The 25569-nt window shown below is 38.2% G+C and overlaps 1 protein-coding gene across 11 annotated transcripts in view; it reads right to left on the bottom strand.

Annotated features, from left to right (window-relative positions):
* Positions 1-11946: 11946 nt before the first annotated feature.
* The window catches only part of SNCA (synuclein alpha), a 107900-nt gene continuing 94277 nt past the window's right edge, over positions 11947-25569 (bottom strand). For all 11 annotated transcript variants that reach the window (XM_081110516.1, XM_081110522.1, XM_081110518.1 and 8 more), the window contains exons 5-6: positions 15026-15106; positions 11947-12579 (exon numbers count right to left, since the gene is read on the bottom strand). In XM_081110516.1, the coding sequence (XP_080966642.1) occupies positions 12547-12579; positions 15026-15106 (114 nt within the window). In that variant the 3' untranslated portion in view covers positions 11947-12546. The remainder of the gene's footprint in view (positions 12580-15025; positions 15107-25569) is intronic.

Here is a 25569-nt window from a genome sequence, read left to right as displayed (position 1 = left end):
TCTCAGTAGACTTACTTTTTCAGTCTCTATAAATGATTTCTCACTTTAAAAAATGTCAGCTTTGCCCTAACTGGTTTAGCTCAGTGGATAGAGCATCAGCCTGTGGACTGAAGGGTCCCAGGTTCGATTCCAGTCAAGGGCATGTACCTTGGTTGCAGGCACATCCCCAGTAGGGGGTATGCAGAAGGCAGCTGATCAATGTTTCTCTCTCATCGATGTTTCTAACTCTCTATCCCTCTCCCTTCCTCTCTGTAAAAAATAAATAAAATATATTTTTTAAAAATTAATAAAAAATAAAAAAATGTCAGCTTTATTGTACAGTCCAGTGTGATTTTTGGTTTATTTGTTTGGTAGTTTGCTTTTTGTTGTAAATCAGGTCTGAATTTTGGGGGTGTAAGTTGGCTATAAATAAAAAATGCATTCAGAAGTCAGAAACATTATAGAGATATTAAGTGCTAAATATTACAATATCAGCATCTTCATATTTAAGGCATTCCACAGTTAAACATTCAAGGTTACAAGACCGGTCTGATAGCATTTGATGAATGTGTGGGAAAGTAGAAATGGAGAGGTTTGTCAGTAAAGAAACTGCTTCAGGAAGTCAAGTGAGTTACAAACTGTCAATATGAGTTATCATCTATAAAGAGGTTCAGTTATGTGGAAATCATTGTTATTCTAGAAAGAATTGCTTTTAGCCTACTTTCTAGAACATCCAGGAATTGTTGGCAGGAATACTATAACTAAAAGCTATGTCTAATGGCCTGGAATTAGATCTGAGAGTGAAACACTGACAGACTGTAGTATTTGAATGTCTGTTCTCAGCATGGGCAGTGACAAAACAGCCAGATCAAAACTCCTTAATATTAATTTGAATAGCTGCTCCCAGACATGACTTCGAGTTGTGCAGGACTCCTTTTCAGCATGGCACCAAGAATCTACCAATATTCCATCTCCAAACATTGCCCTGATAATAAAAGCTCAGCATCAGTTATTAACGATATAATTTATAATTACTTTAAATCAGGTGTTGTCTTTCAGTATAAACAAGGTTAAGAAAATTGTGGAAAAGGTCTTTATCTTAGCTTCACCCTTTTGCTCATCCTTCTCAAGCAAATGGCCTACCTAAGAGCTTGGTACAAGCCACTAAGGATGTCATTGGCTGAGTTCCAGGGAAGTTTGCCAAGAAGATTTGCCAGATTTGTCATCATTCAACGTGGCATTCCTCCTTGGACAGCAGGAGTCCGTCCTGCTGAATTACAAATGCTTGGCAGCCTCACAAGATGTGACCTGACCATTTCTATAAAGATTTGGGCAAGGCTTTATGTGACAAATAATATGGTCTAGAATTTGTCTGGATTTAGTTTGTGGTTATTTATACCACAGAGTTCAGGAAAGAATATGGAATAATAATTCTGTGCTACTCTAGGCCGTTTCCTAACAGTCCAGAAGGTAAAGGACAAGTGTGTGTTGTCCTACTGCTTAACTTTCAATGCCTACTGTGCAGGATGATTGAATAGAACAGAACCATGGCAATTGTCTTATCAGCTCACTCACTTTTTTTTGGCAATGATTTCCAGGGATTCACCTAACGCTAGAGGGAAAAGAAACAGTACATTATCTAGAGCAATTGTAATTGCTGATATTTCTGTTCTTTCTAGTGTAATGCAGAAGTTGTCAATGTAAAATATTTCCTTCTTTTAGATCAAAATGAGATTTACCAAATGGCCAAATGGCAGGAGCATGGGGGAAGGCAGTGAGAAATAAATGACATTTGGGAAGTTAATGGAGATTCAAGTGGCTGTTTTTTTCCCTTATGGTTGATAATAATCTGTTTTAGACCATGAGTTTTCTTCTATATATGCATGTCCTTTTTTTTTTCTAGTGATCAGAACAAAATTCAGTGGATATATTGTATAAATAGAAATATCAAAGATGTCCCACTTAGATGCAAAGATACCTGACTTGATGAGTATAGTTGAGTCTAAGGAAAGATAGTATTTATAGAGTTGGTGCATATTCACCTCTTTAAATTATGCTTTTACATTTTTTTGCTGTTATGTGATATTATACTAATATCCATATTGGTTATTAAACCTTTAAAATGCTCACATAGATATTAGTAAATAGCTTTTACTTAAATCTATCATAATCCTGGTACAGTGTATCCTGCATATATCACTGTATATATTATTTTTTGAGATATAATTGATGTATAACATCATATTAGTTTTAAGTATACAACATAATGATTTGATATTTCTATATATTAGGAAATAATCACCACAATAAATCTGGTTAACATCCGTTACCATACATAGTTAAAATTTTAGCAACTTTAAATATATAATACAATATTATTAACTACTAGAGGCCTGGTGCATGAATTTGTGCACAGGTGGGGTCCCTTGGCCTGCCCAGTGATCAGGGCCTATCGGGGCTGGGTCGGCCTGGGGGAGGAGCTGCGGGAGGTTGGCTGGGAGTGCACTGACCACCAGGGAGAAGCTCCTGTGTTGAGCGTCTGTCCCCTGACGGTCAGTGCACATCATAGCGACTGGTGGACTGGTCTTTCTGGTTGTTCCAGTCATTTGGTCATACCAGTCTCTTAGGGTTTTATATATATAGATAGTCATCATGCTGTACATTACATCCCCAGAACTTATTTTATAACTGTAGATTTGTACCTTTTGATCCCCTTTACCCATTTTGACACCCCAACTCCCACTCCCCAACTCTGGCAACCACTTATCTATTCTATGTATCTATGAGTTCCATTGTTTTTTTAGATTTCACATTAGTGACATAGAGTATTTGTCTTTCTCTGATTTCTTCCATTTAGTATAATACTCTCAAGGTCCATTCATGTTGTAGAAAATAGCAAGATTCCTTCATTTTTAATGACTGAATAATATTCCATTATTATATATGTGTGTGTGTGTGTATGTGTGTTTGTGTGCATGTGTGTATGATATTTTCTTATCAATTCATCCATTGATGGATACTTAGGTTTTTGACAATGTATTGGTTATTGTAAATAATGCTACAACAAATATGGGAGTGCTTATATCTTTTTAAGTTAGTATTTTTGTTTCCTTTTGATAAATACCCAGAAGTGGAAGTTATTTATTTTATGGTAGTTACTTTTAATTTTTTGAGGGATCTGCATATTGTTTTCCATAGTGCTATAAGGATTTACATTCCCAGTTTATATATCAATGGTTTTCTTTTCTCTGCATCCATGCCAACAGTTATTTCTTGGCTTTTTGATAATAACCGTTCTAACAGGAATGAAGTGATGTCTCATTGTGGTTTTGATTTGCATTTCCCTGAGGATCACTGATGTTGAGCATTATTTTGTCTGTTGGCCATGTGCATGTCTTCTTCGGATGTATCTAATTCAGATCTCTGTCTATTTTAAATCAAGTTTTTGTTGTTGAATTGTGTGAACTTTTTATATAGTTTGGATATTAACCCTTTATCAGATAAAGAATTTGCAAATATTTTCTCCCATTCAGTAGGTTGCTTTTCTAATTTGTTGATGGTTTCCTTTGCTCTAAAGAACATTTTTACTTTTTTATTTTTTACTTTACAAGTCTTACTTATTTTTTCTTTTTATTTGTGCCTTTGCTTTTAGTGACAGAGCCAAAAAATTATTACCAAGACTATTGTCAAGAAGCTTAATGCCTGTTTTCTTCAAGAAGTTTTATGGTTTCAGGTCTTACATTCAAGACTTTAATCTATTTTAAGCCAATTTTTTTGTGTGTGTATGGTATAGGATATTGGTCCAGTTTTCTTCTTTTGCATGTGGCTGTCTATTTTTTCCAAAACCATTTATTAAAAAGACTGTTTTTCCTCTATTTTCTATTCTTGGCATCTTTGTCATAAATTTATTTCTGGGCTGTCTACTGTTTCATGTATTTATGTGTCTGTTTTTATGCCTATACCATACTCTTTTGATTACCATAGCTTTATAATATAGCTTGAAATCAGGAAGTATGATGCCTCCAGCTTTATTTTTTTCCTTTTTTATATTAAGAGAAGATATAAATGGATATTTCTAAATATTTTAATGTTTGTTATTTCTTATTTATTTTTATAAATACAGTGTCGTCTATGACTACTACTACCATTACTGGTATTACTACTAATAGCATCTTTGATTCCTTACTAGGCGCAAGGTATAGTCCTAAATATCTATATATATAAAAGGCTAAGTGACTGTCTGACCGCCCAACTGGTAGTAGCTATGACATGCAATGACCACCAGGGGACAGATGCTCAATGCAGGAGATGCCAAGCTGCGGTGACTTGGCAGCGGCGGTTCTCGGGTGATGCATGCTGGAACCAGAGAGGAGGGAGCCTGATTCTGGGGTGCATCACCCGAAGAACCACCCTCTCACAATCTGGGACCCCTCAGGGGATGTCAGAGAGTCAGTTTTGGCCTGATCCCCATAGGCCAGGCTGAGGGGCCCCACCTGTCGGAGGGACCCTGCTTACACTGCAAAGGCCCTTCGAGCCATGGCACAGCCCCATGTGTGGCCAGTCGGGAAGGGACTGTGGGAAATTGGCTTAGGGCGTGCCTATCCCCTCTAGCCCAGTCCTGCCCCACCAGCCACCTTCTAATTAATTTCCTTTCAGTGTGCACAAATCCGTGCACTGGGGCACTAGTTCTCCTATATTACCTCATTTAATCTATATAAAAAAGCAGTGAGATATTATTATTACCATCTGCATTTTTATAGACAAGAAAACAGAGGCACTGTGAGATTAATTAACTTGATCAAAGTAAAAATAGTAGTAAATGACATAATTGGGAATCAAACTTACATAGTCTAGTTTTAGAATTCAGGATCTTCACTACTGCTGCCAGTCTAGTTAAGCAAGGCAAGCATCCCTGACTGTTCTAGATAAAGAGTATTGTATTCCCTTCTAAGATAAACATAAGACTTGCTACTGTAAGACTTGCTACTGTATTTGTTTAGATTGACTTTACTAGAGCCAGCTTAGCTTTGACCTTTGCAGACTTGGGTTAGCTTTTACCTGACTGCAAGTTATAAGACAACCTGGCATTTAGTTTACCTGCAAAAGGCAGTTAGGAAGCCCTAGAGCAGCGGTTCTCAACCTGTGGGTCGCGACCCCTTTGGCCGTCGAAAGACCCTTTCACAGGGGCCGCCTAAGACCATCCTGCATATCAGATATTTACATTATGATTCATAACAGTAGCAATATTACAGTTATGAAGTAGCAATGAAAATAATTTTATGGTTGGGTCACAACATGAGGAACTGTATTTAAAGGGCCAGAAGGTTGAGAACCACTGCACTAGAGGAACCTAATTAAAATGCAGCACATTTCCAAGGCACCATATCTTGCTGTGTTGCCATAGAAACAGTGGGGATTTCTGGTCACTGACCTTTAAGGGAATCTGAGGATACATTTTTATAAGGTTCACAAGAGAAGCTATCCCAGTGCAATAACCTATAGTTGCAGGATGAACTTTGGAAATCTCCTATGCGATCCTACCTGACTTTAGGAGAATATCAGCAAAATTACTAAAGGCCCAAACTCGGGCTTTTAGAAAGAAATTTTTTTAGCTGCTTCTAAAATACCATCTGTGTTATTGGATTTTAAAAAATCAAAGATACTAGTGTAGCAGCAAAAAAACATTTAAGGAAATCTTAGATAATTCTATAGTAGATATGAGAACTAAAATCATATTTTGAAGTAGTTTGTGTTATATCTATTGTATTGTATTTGGATTCTTCAAATCCATGCTTGTGCAAAGAATAAAATATAACATTACTATATCCAAAAATATACCAAGAAAATTAAAGGTTATTATAAAAGGTTAAGGTGTTAATAGTATTTAAAAATATAAATTCTTAATTCATTTATGCCTTTTCTGGTTTAATGTCTAAATTCAGTAATTACATTAATACATTAAGTAAAAATCTTATTAAACTTTATTTTTTATATATCCATATTCATATACCATTTGACAGAAACCAAGTGCCCATAATTCTACATAAATGACAAAATCTGCCTTATTTTGGACTGCTGTTATTATATTAACATTTTTATCTCCTGAAAATAAATTAGTTCTGTGGTCAGGATATGCATAGTTTAGCTATAAGAAAATATCAATCAGTGGAATCAGGGGCTGGATAATTTTTCCTAGAATTAGAAATATATCTCCATATATATGAAGATCGCTTATTCCAAAAAAGTCATCTGAAGAAAAATAGCACTATAAAAATAATTATATGTAGAAAAATAAGGCTACTACTCATTTCCTAGGCTTTTGGAAGGTTCTCTTACATAGTTATGTGCCCTCACTCTGAGAGACAGTCGCTTGAGAGCACTGACTCTGTCCCTATATGGATTGGAACTCCTTGCTCAGCCATTTACTAGCTGTGTGGCTATGAGAATGCTAGTTAGCCTGTGGGTACCTTGGTTTGCTCATGTATAAAATGACTGTACAGCATAGGGAATAGAGTCAATAATCCTATATGATAAAAGGGTAATATGCAAATTGACCCTAACAGTGGAACGACCAGAATGTGCGTTCGACCAGTCACTATGAGATGTACTGACCAACTCTTGGTTCCTTTTCACCGGCCGGCAGGTTCCCATTGCCCGATGGCGAACAGGGAATCGGGGGTGGGGGTGGGGCCAGCTGCAGGTGGCCAGGGAAGATGGCCCTCATCGCAGTCCAGGCCTAGGGACCATACCTGTGCACGAATTTCATGCGCCAGGCCTCTACTATTGTAATAACTATGAACAGTGCCAGGTGGGTACTAGAAATATCAGGGGACCACTTTGTAAAGTATATGATTGTCTAAATCCTATGCTGTACATAAGCCTGAAATTCACCCGAAATAATATTGTAAACTGTAATCGAAAAATAAAATTTAAAAAAGTCAATGTTTAAAATTACACTGCAATTTATATCTTTACAACTATTTGACTTCGGGAAACTTGAAGTTAGCAATCTAACAATGTGTGTGTGAGGCAGAGGAAGGAAGGTAGAGGGAGGCACATATTGCTAAAACTGTTTTGAAGGTACGTGAGCAAAAATTTTTAGCAACAACCACTGTGGGATTTGGTAGCTCAAGCAGCAGAGTCAAACCTCACTTCCCTCAAACTGCACTGTGCAGTCCAGTGGCCACAGGCCACATGTGGCTCCTCAGCACTTGAAATATGGTTAGTTAGTCCAAATATGATGTAAGTCCTATTAAGTGTAGATAAATATTGGGGTTCAAACCTTAGTACTAAAGAAAAGGTAAAATACGTCATCAGTAATTTTTGTATTGATTACATGTAGAAATAACATTTTGGATATATTGAGTTATAATAAAATATGTTATTAAAATTAAGTAAAATGAGGATAATAATAGCATTTCTTAGGGTTATTTTGAGAATAAATGAGCTAATATTGATAAATCACATCAATATCTGACACAGTCATTTTTATTATTTTTTTTGCTAAAAAATGGTCTTCTATTTATAGCCATTGCATTTTAATTTTTAAAAATCTTTATTGTTGAAAGTATTACATATTGGCACATAGTCATTTTTAAAAACTACCTCCAATTCCAGGGACAGAGCGCACAGGGAAGTGTCACCCCTGTTACATTCCTGCCAAGACAGAACACATTGGGGTGAACTCATCCCAGAACAAAACAGGATGCTGTAAGCATGGGGACAGAGATGTCTGTCAAGCTTGCAGTTAGAAAATGCTTTTTTCTTCCTCAGGATAGATGTAAACAATGCCATCTCAGAATTAATGGTTACCTTGAGGTGTGTGTGTGTCTGTGTGTTTAATCCAACAGTAGTTACCTACTGGATGAGCCAAAAAGATGAGGAAACAACTTGCATCTCACACTGGTGGGGAGATTTTTTAAAAAGATCCAAGTTGAGCCCTAGTCGGTTTGGCTCAGTGGATAGAGTGTCTGCCTGTGGACTGAGGGGTCCTGGGTTCGATTCTGGTCAGGGGCATAGGCCCAGGTTGCAGGCTTGATCCCTGGTGGGGGCATGCAGGAGGCAGCTGATCAGTGATTCTCTCTCATCATTGATGTTTCTTTTTCTCTCTCCCTCTCCCTTCCTCTCTGAGATAAATAAAAATATATTTAAAAAAAAAATCCAAGTTGAATTGCCAAACCACACAATAGGTTCTTGGGCTGCCAATTGTTTGTCAAGCCCACCCTGGCCTGTTCTGCTAAAGCCTTCCTGGTGTCAGATAAAGCTGAATAACTTGGATTTGAGGGAATGATGTCTGCAAAATAAACCTAAGACTAGACTGACCCTCAGGGCATTGCCAGGTTGATATGTCAGCAGTGGACATGAGATAATCTTCCTGAAAAGTCTTGTGTGTCTTCCACAACTCTGTGCTTAAGTGATTGGCACAAAAATAACCAATACGGATGTACATCTTCCCATGGTATTTTCTAGTTGGTACTAGAATGCTTTTTGTACAAAGATATTTTAACTTTCCATGTTGTTTTCCTAATTAGTAACACTCATTAATGTATGTAAATGAAATAAGAGACTTACCAGGTCTCTCCAGTTTGAGAAGACACAGGCAGCATAACACTGGTCTCTTTCCAATTAGGGAAGAAAAGGACTTTCTGTGTAGAACATTCTTACTTAGAGTCATTGTATGCATTCCTCCTTCCTTAACAGTGCCTAATCTACATCTAATTCCTCACAACTACATATCATCTGCCTAGAACTTTTGGAATATTCTTTCATAAAATTATACTTTCTACTAGTGACTTTTTATTCTCAATCTCCCACTCCCTTCCTTTGGCAACCATCAGCTTGTTCTCTATATCTATGGGTCTGTTTCTGTTTTGTTTATCATTAATTTTGTGGGGTTTTTTTTAGATTGCACATATAAGTGAGAACATATCTACACTAATAAAAGACAAAGATGCTAATTGACTGTACCTTCACTATACCCAAGCCACACCCGCCAGCCAATCAGAGTGACTATATGCAAATTAACTCAACCAAGATGGCGGACGGCAGCCACAGAGCTGGAGCAAGCAGGAGGCTTGGTTGCCTGGTGATGGAGGAAGCCAAGCTTTCTGCCTGCCCTGGCCAGCTGTGGCATCTGCAAAAGGAAACAAAGTTTCAATTATAGAAGCTAAATATATCCCAGATACATGCTTCCAGCCAGCCTCCACTGGGAGTTTGGGTGGCTGGGGGCTGTGGCCAGCCTTCAAACAGCCAACAGCCCCTCACCCAGGCTGGCCACATCCTCATGGGGTGAGGGTCCTTGCTGCAGGGCTTGGCCAGTCTGAAAATAGCCCTCAGCCCCTCACCCAGGCTGGCCAGGCACCCTAGCGGGACCCCCACCCTGATCTGGGACACCCTTCATGGCAAACCAGCCGGCCCCCACCCATGCACCAGGCCTCTATCCTATATAATAAAAGGGTAATATGCAAATTGACCCTAACAGCAGAGCGACTGGGAATTACTGGTCACTATGACACACACTGACCACCAGGGGGCAGATGCTCAATTCAGGAGCTGCCCCCTGGGGGTCAGTGTGCTCCCACAGGGGGAGCTCTGCTCAGCCACAAGCCAGGTTGACGGCTGCTAGTACAGTGGTGGTGCTGGGAGCCTCTCCCGCCTCCTCAGCAGTACTAAGGATGTCCGACTGCAGCTAGGCCTGCTCCCTATTGGCAAGTGGACATCCCCCGAGGGCTCCCGGGCTGCCAGAAGGATGTCTGACTGCCAGCTTAGGCCTAATCCCCCCCGGGTGCAGGCCTAAGCCAGCAGGTGGTCATTCCCTGAGGGGTCCCAGACTGCGAGAGGGCACAGGCCAGGCTGAGGGACCCTCCCGAGTGCACAAATTTTTGTGCACCGGGCCTCTAGTGTTATTTATATTTCTCCATCTGACTTTTTTCACTTAGATGGACCTTGAGCAGGGTGAAGGGGAGGGCCTTACAAAAAAATTATCAACTTAAAGATTAGCCTGCTCTAGTTGGCCAAACTTTTAATTAACTCACCCCTAAGGCTTGGGCAGGGCCAGACCAAATGATTTTGAGGGCCAGACATTTCCCATCTCTGACCTAGAAGGTATTATGCTATGTTGTCACAAATGACAATTTTCATTCTTTTTCATGTCTGAATAATATTTCATTGTTTTTATATACCACATCTTTATCCATTTGCCTATCCATGGACACTTAGGTTGCTTCCATATCTTGGCTATTACTAGTAATTCTGCAGTGAACATGGAATGCATATATATTTTTGAGTTAGTGGTTTTGTTTTCTTCAGATAAATACCCAAAAGTGTGACTACTGGGTAATCACATATCTATTATTAATTTTTTGAGCAATCTTCATACTGTTTTCCATAGTGGATGAACTAATTTACAATCTCACCAATATTTACGAGGGTTCCCATTTCTCCACATTCTCACCAGCCTTGTTTGTTGATTTATTCATTCTGACCGGTATGAGGTGATACCTCATTGCAGTTTTGACTTGCATTTTTCTGATAATCAGTGATGTTGAGCATCTTTTCATATATCTGTTAGCTATCTGTATGTCCTCTTGGGAGAAAAGTCTATTCAGGTCCTCTGCCCATTTTGTAATTGGAGTGCTTGTTTTTGATATTAAGTTGTATGAGATCTTTATATATTTTGCATATTAACTTTTATCAGATGTATCATTTGAAAATATCTTCTCTCAATCAGTCGGTTGTCTTTTTGTTTTGTTGATGGTTTTCTTTGCTGTGCAAAATCTTTTTAGTTTGAGGTAGTCCCATTTGTTTGTTTGTTTTTTTCTTCTGTTTCTCTTGTTCAAGGATATATACCCAAGAAGATATTGCTAAGAGCAATGTCAATTTCCTGCCTCTGTTTTCTTCTGAGTTTTATGGTTTCTTGTTTGACATTTAAGTTTTTAATCCCTTTTGAGTTTATTTTTGTATATGGTATAAGAAAGTGGTCCAGTTTTATTTTATTTTTTTTTGCATGTACCTGTCTAGTTATGCCAACACCACTCATTGAAGGACTGACTTTGCCCCGCTGCATATATTTGCCTCCTTTGTCATAGATTAATTGAACATATAAGCAAGGATTTATCTCTGGGCTCTATTCTATTGCATTGATCTAACTACCTTTAAATGTGAGTATGATGCCCTAACCGGTTTGGCTCAGTGAATGGAGCATCGGCCTGCAGACTGAAGGGTCCCAGGTTCGATTCCAGTCAAGGGCATGTACCTTGGTTGTGGGCACATCCCCAGTGGTGGGGGGGTTGGTGCAGGAGGAAGCTGATCGATGTTTCTCTCTCATCAATGTTTCTAACTCTCTATCCCTCTCCCTTACTCTCTGTAAAAAATCATAAAATATGTTTAAAAAATAAAAAAAGTGAACATGATATTTTTCTCCTGAAAAATTAAAATGAACAACCAAATAAGTTAATTTATATATGGTTTCCACTGTCAAGCTTACTATCAGTACGCATGAGGAGTTAATGAATCATTCCTGCATAGAAAACCTTTTCCTAAAGAAGTATTCTGGAATTAATAAATTTAGTAGAATTGAAAGCGGTCTATGAGATTTTTATAAATCTGGAGAATGAACATTTCTTAAGGGAGTTCCTAGAAATCTTTTCTTTTTTTTTTTTTTTTTAAGAAAGAAAATTCTGGGCTAAACAAAATTAGGTTGCTTCCCTCAGAACCTTTCATGTGTCTTATGAATATCTAAAGATGGTGCAGTAAAAGTCCAATTTTACACTCATCCTTTTTTGGAACCGCTTTTTCAGACTAGCCTCTGAAGGCACCAGTGCACATCAGAACAGACTTTGGGCAGTGATGGTTGGGGTAATTTCCAGAGTAAAGGGTTAGTGCTCCATCTCATCTGTTTAACTCCTCGAAAATTTCTCCTCATTCAAACAGCTCTCAACAACTATGTATTTAAGATAATTGTGCCAGTTTCTAAGCATGACTTTATTAGAGTGAGATGGGATAAAAAAATAAGATTTTTGTAATGAGATAACATTTTATTTTAATTTTCACCATTTATATACAAACACAAAACACACCACAAAACAGTAAAATTTCATAGTTACTATGTATAGGTGCATAGTTTCATGCTCACATATTTTTAAGTATTACATATATTAGCAAGTTTCACAATACATCATTATTCTTAGACAGAATCATTAAAAGACACCTAAAAATCTTAAAATATATGATAGTAAGTCACAACTCCTCAACAAGAGCAACAACAACAAAAATAGTGAAGATTTAGGAATAAGTGGTAGTCACTTAGGTGTTTTTAATTTGTTTTAACATTTTTTATTTGAAGCCACAATATCCACACAGCACACAGGGACCTGCTACCATATATTCACCGAAGCACCGAAATGCTGAGTGGGGGGCAGGTACAGATACTTCAATCACTGCTGATGGAAGAATCCAAAATACGCTGTAAAAACTTTGGGAAAATGACTGGGCATGTTGGAACTGAGCACTTGTACAGGGTGGAACATCTGTCAGCAGATCTTGAGAAACTGGGAGCAAAGAGATTTCTTAGGCTTCAGGCTCGTAGTCTTGATAACCTCCCTAATATTAGGAGAATCAGAAAAACAACATGCAGAGTTAGTGTAAGTGATCAGTAATCAAGGATTTAGGGTGAATAAGATAGGATATGGCTTGCCACTTTGAATAGAGGTCATACTCGTAACAGTTCTGGAACTATTCTGCTACACACAATATTGTTGATAGTTTTGTCTTCATGTCAAATATAAAAGTGAATCATGCTGGTGGTCAGGGTAGCTGAGCTCTACTTGTACATATGCCACTGAATGATCATATAATCTCATCCTGCAGGACAAATTGGTTGCTCTATCTGGCTCTCAGTTTCCCAAACTGTAAAAATCAAATCAAGTGGCCTATAATGCTTTGTTCAGTGCTAAGATGCTCTAATTCTTAGAAGGAGACTAAGATGTTTAAAGGCAAGTTATGTTTTCTCTCCTTTTACTCTCCCATTTGAAATTTCATCTTCATTTATGGCTTCAATTATTATTTTTTAATATTTTATTGACTTTTTACAGAGAGAGAGGGAGAGGGAGAGGGACAGAGTTAGAAACATCGATGAGAGAGATACATCGATTCAGCTGCCTCCTGCACACTCCCCACTGGGGATGTACCCACAACCAAGGTACATGCCCTTGACCAGAATCGAACCTGGGATCCTTCAGTCTGCACAGACCGACGCTCTATCCACTGAGCCAAACCGGTCAGGGCTATGGCTTCAATTATTACTCCTGTTCCCCCAACCCAGCCCAGCCATACAGTATATGGATACATCCACAATAAAAATATTAATGGCCTTAACTAAAGTGATCAGATTAGTCCTTCTAAAGAACAATTTGATATCAGAATTCTGCTCAAAATCAAACAAACGTACCTTTAATATCTCAAGCTGCTTTCTGAATAAAGCACAAATGTAAATCAAAAGGTTGTTCTAGTACTCTACAATTTGTCTTTGACCCATTGCTGAAGCTGTTATCTGTCACTATTCTCTCTGCTCCCTAAGCTTGACTCATGTTTAATTACTCACTGTTCCTCTGACACATCTTCATGCATTCTCAGATATGCATGCCTTCACTTCTGATATCCCCTTGTGTTAGAATGTCCTTTCTTCATTTTGGCCTATCATATCTCCCACCCAGATCAACATCATCGCCTCTATAAAACCTCTCCCCATTGATCTAAACAGACCCATTAAACTATTAGACATTTTTGCTCCTGTGATACCTGGTGCATAGAAGACAGTCAATAATGTTTGTTAAAATAATCATGACAAGTAAATGAAGGAATGAATTTGTATTTGTTTTTAGCAAACCTATAGGAGTGTATACTTCTGGATCCTGGTGCTTTCAATTACTCTTATTTGTATTTTCTGTAGTGTTCAGCATTGTGCCATGCATAAAAGTCCCCACAATATTGGTGAAATCTAATTAGGGAAAGAAGCAATTGAATCTCAATTTCTATAAATGGGATTACTATCAATATGCCTTCTAATGATGCCATGAAGAATAATGTATAATCTAACTACAATTCCCTTGAACTCAATGTTTAGTAAAACAATAACACATTTTCTTTTTCCATGACACCTGGTTTTGGAATCAGTGTAACACTGTCCTCATAGAATTAGTTGGAACATAAAATGGAAGAGGATTTAATTAGTATTGATTGTAATTAATTGGTGCTGCTGTAATTATTCTTTAAATGTTCAGCAGAATTCACCAGTGAAGGCATCTGGTCCCGGGATTTTCTTTGTGGGCAGGTTTTTAACAATAATTCAGCCTCTTTACCTTGTTATACATCTTTTCAGATTTTCTGTGTTCTTTTGAGCAGTTTTATTCATCTACAAGTATTTTTAAAATTTCCCTCGTGATGCATTTTCTATTAAAGAAACTTTTATTTTCAAATTAAAATAAAATTACTAAGTTATGCTATTTAATATGCTATACTAAATTATACCAGTTGTTGCAAATCATTCATTTATCATCTTTCTACTGTATTACTTTTTGGTAAACTCTTTTATTAAGCCAACACCCCACTGGGACTGTATGACAAACAATAATTGCTTTCTTTTGGCCTTTAGTTGATTTATCTAGCTTTCCATTTTGAATTTTTATTTTAGAATGTAAGGTTTCTATTAAAATAATTCTCTAATGCAAGTTGGCAAACTTTTTCTGTAAAGGGCCAGCTAGTAGATATTTTAGTGTGTGAGCCACATATGGCTTCCGTTGCTGCTGCTACTTTTATTTTTTAACTACCCTTCACAAATGTGAAAACCATTTTTAGCTTGCAAGTTGTCCTCATAAAACATATCCTGGATTTGGCCGACTTGTTCATCTAGACTAGAGAGTAAGTTGTTCTCACCAAGGAGAAATGTAAGGGAAATCTGAGAGTGACAGATTTTGATAGTGCTTATCATAAAGACCTAACTAAAACTCCTAAGTGATGCTTTTGGAGTTTTATGTATATAAACTTTTACCTCAGAAGGCATTTCATAAGTCTCGTCAGGCTCCCCGGGCACATCTTCCAGAATTCCTTCCTGTGGAGCTCCTTCTTCACTCTAATATTTAAATGGAAGCACAAAAAGAATAAAATGAGGTACCATTTTCTGGTTTTTAAAGTCACAAACATTTTGAAAACATCCTATATACAATACTGGCAGGGATGTCACAAAAATGGCACTACTTAATATTACTGCTGGCATCTTCATCTATACAACGCCGTTGGAAACACATTGTGGCAAGATGTATTACTTACCCTAAACATAAACAGCTTTCTTGCCTAAGTAATTCACTGTCCAGGAAATAGCCCAAAAATATTTTTCACAGAATCAGTGACAACAGTAAAACATTGTTAATCTAAATGTTCAATGGATGAAGAAGAGCTAAGAAAATTATTATTCAACTACTCAATAGATAACTATGAAGACATATATTAATGTGACATGAGAATTATATAAAAAAATAAAAATGTACTTATGATAAAATGTTTGACAGTATATCAAGTATTATATACATTGTGAACACAATTGTGTAGAATTCAGATACATTGTGGACACAATTGTGTAGAATTCAGATGCAAAGGTAAAATCAATTGAAAGAAAAGAGTATTTTTAAAAAATAAGTTTTAAGTTATAACCACTATATAAAAGCATATATTTTTGTAATTTATTTTTAAATTATGGCAAATAATATTTTTCTGAAATTTCACAATTTAAACTAAATATATTTGGAGGGAAAAAATCAAATAAGTAGACAATTTTCCAGGTCTCTCCCTTAGAAATAGGATACTATAAAAAAACCTGAAATGGTCATGGTTTTATCAGTGTTCTTCATTAAACACCATTATTTATTTATTTTTTTACTTTGCATTTATTCCAGCAAAAGTAGTTATGAAAAGATAAAGTTCATTGCAAATTACAAAGCAGAGAAGCAAGGTGAGCCTAAATGGACTTACTCGAAGAGTTCAAGTAGCCTCTCAACCAATGTAGCGTATGTTTAAAATATGCCTGATGTAAATAATATCTCCTCATGTCTTCCTGGTGGAAGTGACAGGAAGAAGAAGATAATGGCTGTCACTGACCATCAGATAAGGTCAAACTAAAGCTAATACCTACATTAGCTAGGCAGAGAAGTTTAAAGGTCACCTTCCCCTGCTAGATTAGTACTTTGTGTAACAAAATTGCTTTTATTCAATTGCATGACTTTTATTATATATTTAATGTAACTCACAATGGAGATAAAATTGCTTCCCCAAACCACCTTTTTATCCAAAACCTACAATTATTTGTGGTCCTTGTTAAAGATGTATCCTAGGGTCCAGTGAATGTGTGATATGTTCCTTGGAAATCACTACCCAGTATTACCATATGTTTGTAAACTCTGTGGCATCATTTGGTACAGAATATAGCAATGTACTTGCTGTCAGTATGAATAGGTCAGAAACAAATTTTTAAAAGTCTCCCATTTTGAAGTCTGTAAAAGACTGCTGGCAACTGGTCAGGGTTTTCTAAGACACATTCCATGGTGATATTAATAATAACAGGGCTTCACTCACTACAGGGCATCTATCTATGCCTTAAACATTCACAGCAGTAGAAGCACTCTTCCCCACTGCTTTCTCACTGAGATATTTTGTGTGGAACCATTATTTTGCTGCATTGTGGGACAATGATAATCAACCCCTAATAACTCAACAGTTCACACAATGGGGATGGAGGAGAGAGGAAGTAACACTAAAAATAAATTAAGAAACTACTCAAAGAACTCTAACTTAAGAGGGAAAAAAAGGCACCACTAATCACTCATCTTAAGGAATCCAGCATTTTTGACATGAAATCAAGCACAGAACTCCTATTCAAGTGAAAATAACACAGACTTTTAAAAAATGTGCAAAACCCCTTTTAAAATTGAGATTATATGATGGGTATTTCACTAAGAGCAGTACCATTTATTTTATTGAAAAACTAAAAAGTGAAGTAGGTGGGTATGAGAATCTTGTTTAAAAGTAAGCTTAAGATATATTCAAATTTGGGGAGTTGGGTGGGGGCAAAGGGCATCTGATTCAAAATCAGATTAATTTCAATTTTTCTTAAAACAGCTAAGTAATTTTATAAAGAAAATAAAAATTTTAGAAAACCTGGGACAAGTATTAAATCTTTAAAACCAAAACAATATAGGTAGTTTAGAAATACCACCATACTTTAAGTCTTAATGTTACTATAGATAAAAATGCTAATGTAACAATCACATTTACTGTTAAAAGATTTAAGGAGTTTTCCAATGCATTCTAGTAATTAAATGCTATGATATGAGAAACCATGAAAATTGGCACATTCTGATATAACCAATACCCAAAGAATAATAATAATGCTAAGGAGGCATTCCATAAACCCCCATCTCTTTTCCCAGTTATGTGTAGTTTAATTACAGTTTAATTTTTATTATTGAGTGAAATACAGTTATGGTTTAGATCTAGGGCAGAATTAAAGTGATGAATGGAATTGGCCCATTCACTGCTCTATTCCTTTAGGAATGCATCAAATATGGCAGAACCAGCATTAGTGTATAGGGGCCTTGTGGTTGGAGTCCATTGAAGGACATTGGACTAATCTGTCTCTTTGGAGGCAATTATGTAGACAAGGGGCAAAGAATTGAAACAGCTACTTGTGTAGTGAGATAGATGTAAGTAGAAGGGCAAGGCATCAGTAGGAATTAAAGAGTGATAATAGTGGTACAGTCATAGAGACAAGTCTATAATTATGGTATTTTGAATGTTTTTGCACTGCTATTTAAATTTAGCAATATTTAGGATTCTATTAACTTTCAACAAGATAAAACATTTCAAGTTTTGGCAATGTAGTGCCCTGTTGTGTTTTAGAAGTCCTATTCATAATTTTCTACCAACATTTACTACTCCCTTGTATAATACATGCTCATGCCCTGACTGGTTTGGCTCAGTGGATAGAGCATCGGCCTGTGGACTGAAGGGTCCCGGGTTCGATTCCAGTCAAGGGCATGTTGCAGGCACATCCCCAGTAGGGGGTGTGCAGGAGGCAGCTAATCGATGCTTCTCTCGCATCGATGTTTCTAACTCTCTTTCCCTCTCCCTTCCTCTCTGTAAAAAAAATCAATAAAATACATTTTTTTTTAAAAAAAGACATGCTCATGAGGGAAAACACACACTCTACACTAGACTACTGATTATCTCTGGGGCTATTTCCTAAGACTATCTTGACTCTCCTAATTAAAATGAAATGTTAACCATAGCATATGATTTTCATCATAAATTGCATATGCCCCAATAAGCAAAACCTAGCAACAAGGCTGAATAAAGATATAGTTCCTGGTCATCTGCTAGGCTTTCTGATTGTTAAATCAACCTACTCCCCTCATTAGCTGTATAATATATCTGTTCATCAGATTATGTCTCAGCAAGTTTACAAATGACTATGTCATCAACAATCTGAATCACTTGAGAAGAGTCAAATTGAACACCATTAAGTCATATAGTGACTATACACAGTTCATACATACAAGGAAACATTCTCAGTAAAAATGCAAATCTATTTTAATTCAGTGCTTTTAGAGAAACCAGTCTTACATAGCTATTCATGCTCTGCTTAGGATAATCTATTACCATATTAGTTACTTGTCTTTTATCTCTATTTCTTTGGTCTTGATAATTGAGGGAGGGAGGGAGAGAGAAAGAGAGAGAGAGAGAGAGAGAGAGAGAGAGAGAGAGAGAGAGAGAGAGAGAACTCCTGCTCAGTGGTTAGAGCACTGGCCCACATACCAAAGGGTGTTGGGTCTGATTCCTGGTCAAGGGCATGTACCTGAGTTGCAGCACCTGGGTTCCAGGTTTGACCCACAGCCCCAGTTGGGGTGTGTGCAGGAGGCAACCCATGATGTGTCTCTCTCACATCAATGTTTCTCTCTATCACTCCTCCCTTCCTTCCCTCCTCTTTCTCTAAAAATATCAATGGAAAAAATAGCCTGGGGTGAGGATTAACAACAACAAAAAGTAAAAAAGAGAGAGATAGAAGGAAAGAGAGAGAAGAAGGGGGCAGAAAGAAAGATAAAATGAACACTGGTTTGTTTGACTGTTTTTGTAAAGTTTGAGAATGGAGGAGAGAGCAAAACTAATAGATTTATTCTATTTGGGGGTTATTTTTGTATGCTATTTTATCAGTATTATATATGAACCCAGTTTTAAATACATTCAACCATAAATTACAAAATAATTGGCCTATAAGTCAGGAGTCAGTATGAAATCATTTTTTTTTAGAAGACATTTTCATTATAAACAAAACTAGCAGCTCAGTGGCTGCAACAATTGTGACAGTGCCATGCAATTAGATGACTCACCTAATGAGAGTTCACAGCATAGGAACATTGCCAACTATTCCCCCCTTACTTGGATGCAGACCTAGTTGCAAATGCTAATTCACAATGGGAATTCTGGAAATAAACTATTTTTAGTTTCACGTCTAAAGATTAATGCCCCTCCGCCATCAATAAAAATACTATATCTGTTCACTATTATATATGCTTATTATTTTAAGTTTGTAAAGATAGGATTTTTAAAAAAATCTTTTTTTAAATTAAATCTTTATTGTTCAGATTATTACATTTGTTCCTCTTTTTTCCCCCCATAACTCCCCTCCTCCCAGTTCCCACCCCACCTTCTGCCCTCACTCCCCACCCACTGTCCTCATCCATAGGTGCACGATTTTTGTCCAGTCTCTTCCCGCATCTCCCACACCCTTTTCCTCCCCAAGAATAGTCAGTCCATTCCCTTTCTATGTCCCTGATTCTATTATGATCACCAGATTATTTATTCACTTGATTCTTAGATTCACTTGTTGATAGATGCATGTTTGTTGTTCATAATTTGTATCTTTACCTTTTTCTTCTTCTTCCTCTTCTTAAAGGATACCTTTCAGCATTTCATATAATACTGGTTTGGTGGTGATGAACTCCTTTAGCTTTTCCTTATCTGTGAAGCTCTTTATCTGACCTTCAGTTCTGAATGATAGCTTTGCTGGATAAAGTAATCTTGGTTGTAGGTTCTTGGTATTCATCACTTTGAATATTTCTTGCCATTCCCTTCTGGCCTGCAAAGTTTCTGTTGAGAAATCAGCTGACAGTCGTATGGGTATTCCATTGTAGGTAACTGACTGTCTTTCTCTTGCTGCTTTTAAGATTCTCTCTTTGTCTTTTGCTCTTGGCATTTTAATTATGATGTGTCTTGGTGTGGTCCTCTTTGGATTCCTTTTGTTTGGGGCTTCCTGGACCTGTAAGTCTATTTCTTTCACCAGGTGGGGGAAGTTTTCTGTCATTATTTCTTCAAATAGGTTTTCAATATCTTGCTCTCTCTCATCTTCTGGCACCCCTATAATTCTGTTGTTGGTACGCTTGAAGCTGTCCCAGAGGCTCCTTACACTATCTTCGTATTTTCGGATTCTTTTTTCATTTTGCTTTTCTGGTTGGGTGTTTTTTGCTTCTTCGCATTTCAAATCTTTGCCTTGATTCTTGCGCTCCTCTGGTATGCTGTTGGGAGTCTGTATAGTATTCGTTATTTCAGTCCGTGTATGCTTAATTTCTAGTTGGTTCTTTATCATAACATCAAGGGTCTCATTAGATTTCTTGAGGATCTCACTACATTTATTGGCGGCTTCTAGACAGTTCTTAAGAGACCTTAAAAGTGTGGTTCTGAACTCAATATCCTCCATTGACAGTTTTGTCCTGTCTCTTTGTCTCCGCATTTTTTATGCTTTCTTGGTGCACCCCCTAGTGGTCTTTGTGCGCAGTCTTGTTGTAGTTAAGCCTTGATTGTTGTCGGCAATACCGGGGGTGATTTGACCTCCAGGCTAACTGGCTATGAGAGTCAGCTGTGTCTGCAGTGGGAGAGCTTCTGTGCTGGATCTCTAGGGCGGTGCTAATCTAGCGTTTGCCTGAGGCTATCTGGCAAATGGCTCTGCGCAGGGCTTGGGGAGGGCAGGTCCCCGGGGATCAATAGGGTGGGCCGGAGGGAGCAGTTATGGCTGTTCTCAGTTCCATCCCTAGGGGCTCTGCCTCACAGAGTCCCAGCAACCGCTGCAAACCTCAGAGAGAAAGCTGCCTTCGAGTTCCGACTGAAGTCAGACAGTCCCGCTTCTCCCGTTTGAGTCTGGGTCCCTAGAGACTCGCCTGGATCTGGAGCTCAGAGTCTGAAACTCCCTCCCGATTGAAAACAACAACCGCACCCTCCGCCGCCTGCCCGCTCAGTGTGCACTCCTCACCTTAGTATTTCACTTCAGCACTGTGCCTCCTCTGAGTCTGGGTATGATATTCTCTTTCCTTCTAGTTGTAGAATTTCCACGCAGCCAGCCCTCTTGTGGTTCTGGATGATGTCCGTTCCGTCTTTTAGTTGTTTTTTGAAGTGGTTGTTTGAGGCAGCAATCTCCAGCGTTAACCTATGCCGCCATCTTCCAGCTCCTCCCCCTCATTGATGCATTCAGTAACTTAACTGCAGTCCTCTGACATGGAAATTTCCTGCTTTTTCTACCCTTTTCCCCTCTGAGAAGACATCCATTCCATGGACCACTGAGGTAAAGCCCTGAAATTCTGGCTCCTGGTATGATGGTCACGCTGTATGCTCTCCGAATCCTGTTCTTTTTGGTTTTCATGGAGGCTTCATTCCATAGGCATGATTGATTAAATTATTAGCTCTAAAAAAATCTTTATTGTTGAAAGTTTTACATAAGTACCCCCTCTCTCTCCCATTGACCTCTTTCATCCCACCCCAGCCCCCCAGCCCCTTGTCTTCTTGGATATCAGCCCCTTGGATAGTGATTGACTAAGACATCAAAGTGAAAGTGGATCAACCTGAGAAAGATCTACTCTTGAAGAGTATGGAAGCAGACAGTCATTTCATTTTTGCAAATGAGTTGATATATGGAGGCAAGTCTTAAAACTAGAATCAGTGGGGAATGTAGGGAATGCTAAAAGGCTGCTGGAAGGAGGAAATCTGCTGTCAAGGTCTTACTAGTAGTGAGTCAGGGTCCAGGCATTTGCTTTCAAAAATAGTTGGGAAATTGGTCTTAATATCTAACTGGAGGAAAATACTTCAGGCAAAACAAAGTACTCAAAGGGTGAATAGGACTCATAGGGCTGTGGAGCAGAGAGTGAAGACAATAGATTCAAGATCAGTGGCTATAAAACCCAAGTGAAAAATCTTAAAGAGCAAGATAATGATGTCTTCCTCATCTCAGAGTAAAGACTAGGAAGGGCCATGAGAAAGCCAGAGCAGGAGCCCAGTGCAGTGAGAGGCACGTGGTAACCGGAGGCTGCAGGAGTCTTCTTAGTACTGAGAAGAGATGCCAATCCAGTGTGAAGAAGGGCTCTCAAGAGCTGGATCTCAGTCCTTCAAGTTGGAATATTGCCGGGGTCCAACCCCAGCAGGTCCAGGGGTTCCCAAAAGCGTAGACGGAGTAGGCGAAGAAGGAATGGCACGGAGACAGCGTTCAGTTGATCAGCAGCCTAGCCAGGATCTCCAGCCAAGTTCTGGTCTCGATCTCCAGAGAGGTTCTGCTCTGGATCTCCAGCCAGGTTCTGTGTCCATGGTCTCTTGCTAGGTTCTCCAGCCAGGTTCTCCAGGTTCTCCAGCCAGGTTCTGTAGCCATGTTCCCTCGCTAGGTTCTCCAGCCAGGTTCTGTGTCCATGTTCTCTTGCTAGGTTCTCCAGGTTCTCCAGCCAGGTTCTGTATCCATGTTCTCTTGCTAGGTTCTCCAGGTTCTCCAGCTAGGTTCTCCAGCCAGGTTCTGTCACCAGATTCTAGTCAGGTTCTCTTGCCAATTTCTGTAGTCAGGTTCAGTCCAGGATCTTTTGCCATGTTCTCTCCAGCGAAGTTCTTCTGTCTCTAGAGAACGTTCTGTGTAGGTTCTGTCTTCTTCGTTCTGTGTTCTGCTGTCTTCTAAGTTCTGTCTTTTAAGTTCTGAGTCTTGCTGTCTTGTTACATCTGTATTTATACCAGTTGATTCAATCCTATCAATCTCTATTACAAAGGTTAGGGCGTTTCTTATCTCCATTCCAGGGAGTAAAGATTATGTAGCTTAAGCATGATTGTTCATAGTTAAAGTGATTAATTACCCGCCTGGCACTTAGTTGAGGGGTTTTATTCCCTCCCTAACTTCAGGGGAAAATCCCTACCTGGGGAAACAACCTTTCTCAGAGACCTTGGTTAAAACACATAGTGCCAAGAAGGTGAACAAACATATTAAGAACAGTATGCCATATATGCCAGGTCTCTTGAAACAGCAAGCAGGGACCGGCTCCTGGCAGAATATCTTTGCTTAGCATCCATGACAGACAGGAGGCAAGAAATGAATGATGCCCCTCAGGCCACTGTAGTCAATTTCAATAGTTGTTGCAATTATTCTACCCTGTAAATTCGTTCATCTGTAAGCTTTGTCACAAAGTTGCGGTTATTACTTTCTTTGGATTACTTAGAAAAAGTTCCCGGGGAAATCTCTATCCAGGTCTCAACAGATCTGAGATAAAAGTGAATCTATTTACAAGATTATCAAGAAAGATAATGGGCTGGGTGTATCCTTGAAAGGTCATTCAAATGAAATATTAAGATGTTTAATTTTTCATCGTATTCTGACATGAAATAACAATAACAGCTAAGGTTTGTTTAGTGCTTACTCTGTACTGGGTACTAGCCCAAGAGTTTCACATACATTACTGACCTTAAAAAAAGAGAGAGAACTCTTACCATTTGCAATAGCATGGATGGACCTAGAGAGCATTATGCTAAGCGAAATAAGCCAGCCAGAGAAAGATAAGTATCACATGATCTCATTCATATGAACAACATAAACTAATGAACAACATAAACTGATGAACAAAAATAGACCCAGAGACATAGAAACATCAAACATACTGTCAAACCTCAGAGGGAAGGCAGGGGAGGGTGGAGGGGGAAAAGAGTTCAGCCAATGAGCTCATATGTACATATGCATAACCCATAGACACAGATAAGAGGGTGGTGAAGTCTTCGGGGTGGGGGGGGTGGGAGAGGGAAATGGGGGGAAAAGGGGACATATGTAATAATTTCAACAATAAATGTTTATTTAAAAAAATCCCTATCTGAAGAAGTTACTTATCTCTATTGTATCAAAGAATGAACAGAGGTAACCAGCCTGGCAAAGAGCAAGCACTTTTAGCTATTGTGCAATTATTATTGGTCAAGCTTCTGGAAAAAAAAATCTTACTAAAAACAGTAAGTTGAGCTACTTACACAAGGTAAAATTAAGTTTTAAAAAAGTAACCTCAAAACACAAGGTAAAACATTTTATGATTAAATATCTAGCTATCTCTACCATGTAGTAATTTTTCATTTCTATCAGAAAAAATTAGAGGCTAAAAGATATATACATATACGTACATACATATATGCACACACATACATGAGTAATATATTTATAAGTGCAAAACCAGAATATATATTTTATCTCATGGCTATTAAATCTGCAAACGTTAAACTGATTAACTTTTTGTCACAGGGAAAATAGCTTATTATGAATTCAATGCATAGCATTTTTCTGGTTTAGACCTTTTCATTAGACTGTGTTCAAACAGGATAGAGATGATGAAATTGTCAGAAATAAATTGTTCACTTCCTCCCATTAAATATGAGGCACGAAACTACAATTTTTAGAATGGTTTGAAATATATTGCTTGGGTTTCTTTATTCCTTTTGATGAACCAATAAAGTTTTTGCCTGAGTCACAGACCTTATTGTCACACTGGAAATGCTCTTCTCTCCCAAGCCCCTGCACCAAGTTCATTTGTATTGCTACAATAAAACATACTGGTCCATTAAGTCCATGGCATGATGTTATCCTTAGTCATGATGTTTGTTCATTTACCTTGTCTTATTCCACAGAAGGGAGATAAAAGATTATATCCTCATCTCAACAAATGAATACCCTTTGCTTTGTCTAATTTTTGTTTATTTAATCAAGCACTGAATGTTCATTCAATTACTTTTAAATCATACATTATTTCTGGATTACATCATTAAGCTTTCAGTAAATCAAAATGGAGCACTCTATTTAGTTTTTTCAACCATTCTTTCTCCCTTGACTCATGTGTATCTCCCCTTGGTTTTGAGTGGGAACTCCTGACTTATGTATCAGAGGCACAAAAACTAAGAACACTCAGACTATCCTGTCTGTAAGATGTGTAACTGTCTCTATGCATGCAAAAGAAGCTGGGATGCGTGCATGTGTGTGTGTGTGTGTGTGTGTGTGTGTGTGCATGTGTTGGAAAACTATATATTGAGGATCATTCCTAATTCTGTCACTGGTGAGGAACTAAAACTGTGGTTATGCAATCACTCTAAATATTTTGATCATAATCCCTACCCAAATTTATAGAACTACTAGAGGCCCAGTGCACAAAAATTTGTGCACTTGAGGGGGTCCCTCAGTCCGGCCTGTGCCCCCTCGCAGTCTGGGACCCCTCAGGGGATGTC

Source organism: Myotis nattereri (assembly GCF_964212035.1).
Source record: "Myotis nattereri genome assembly, chromosome: 1".
NCBI lineage: Eukaryota > Metazoa > Chordata > Mammalia > Chiroptera > Vespertilionidae > Myotis > Myotis nattereri.
The sequence above is the reverse complement of the archived record's forward strand: the minus strand, read 5'-3'. Positions and strand labels throughout refer to the sequence as shown.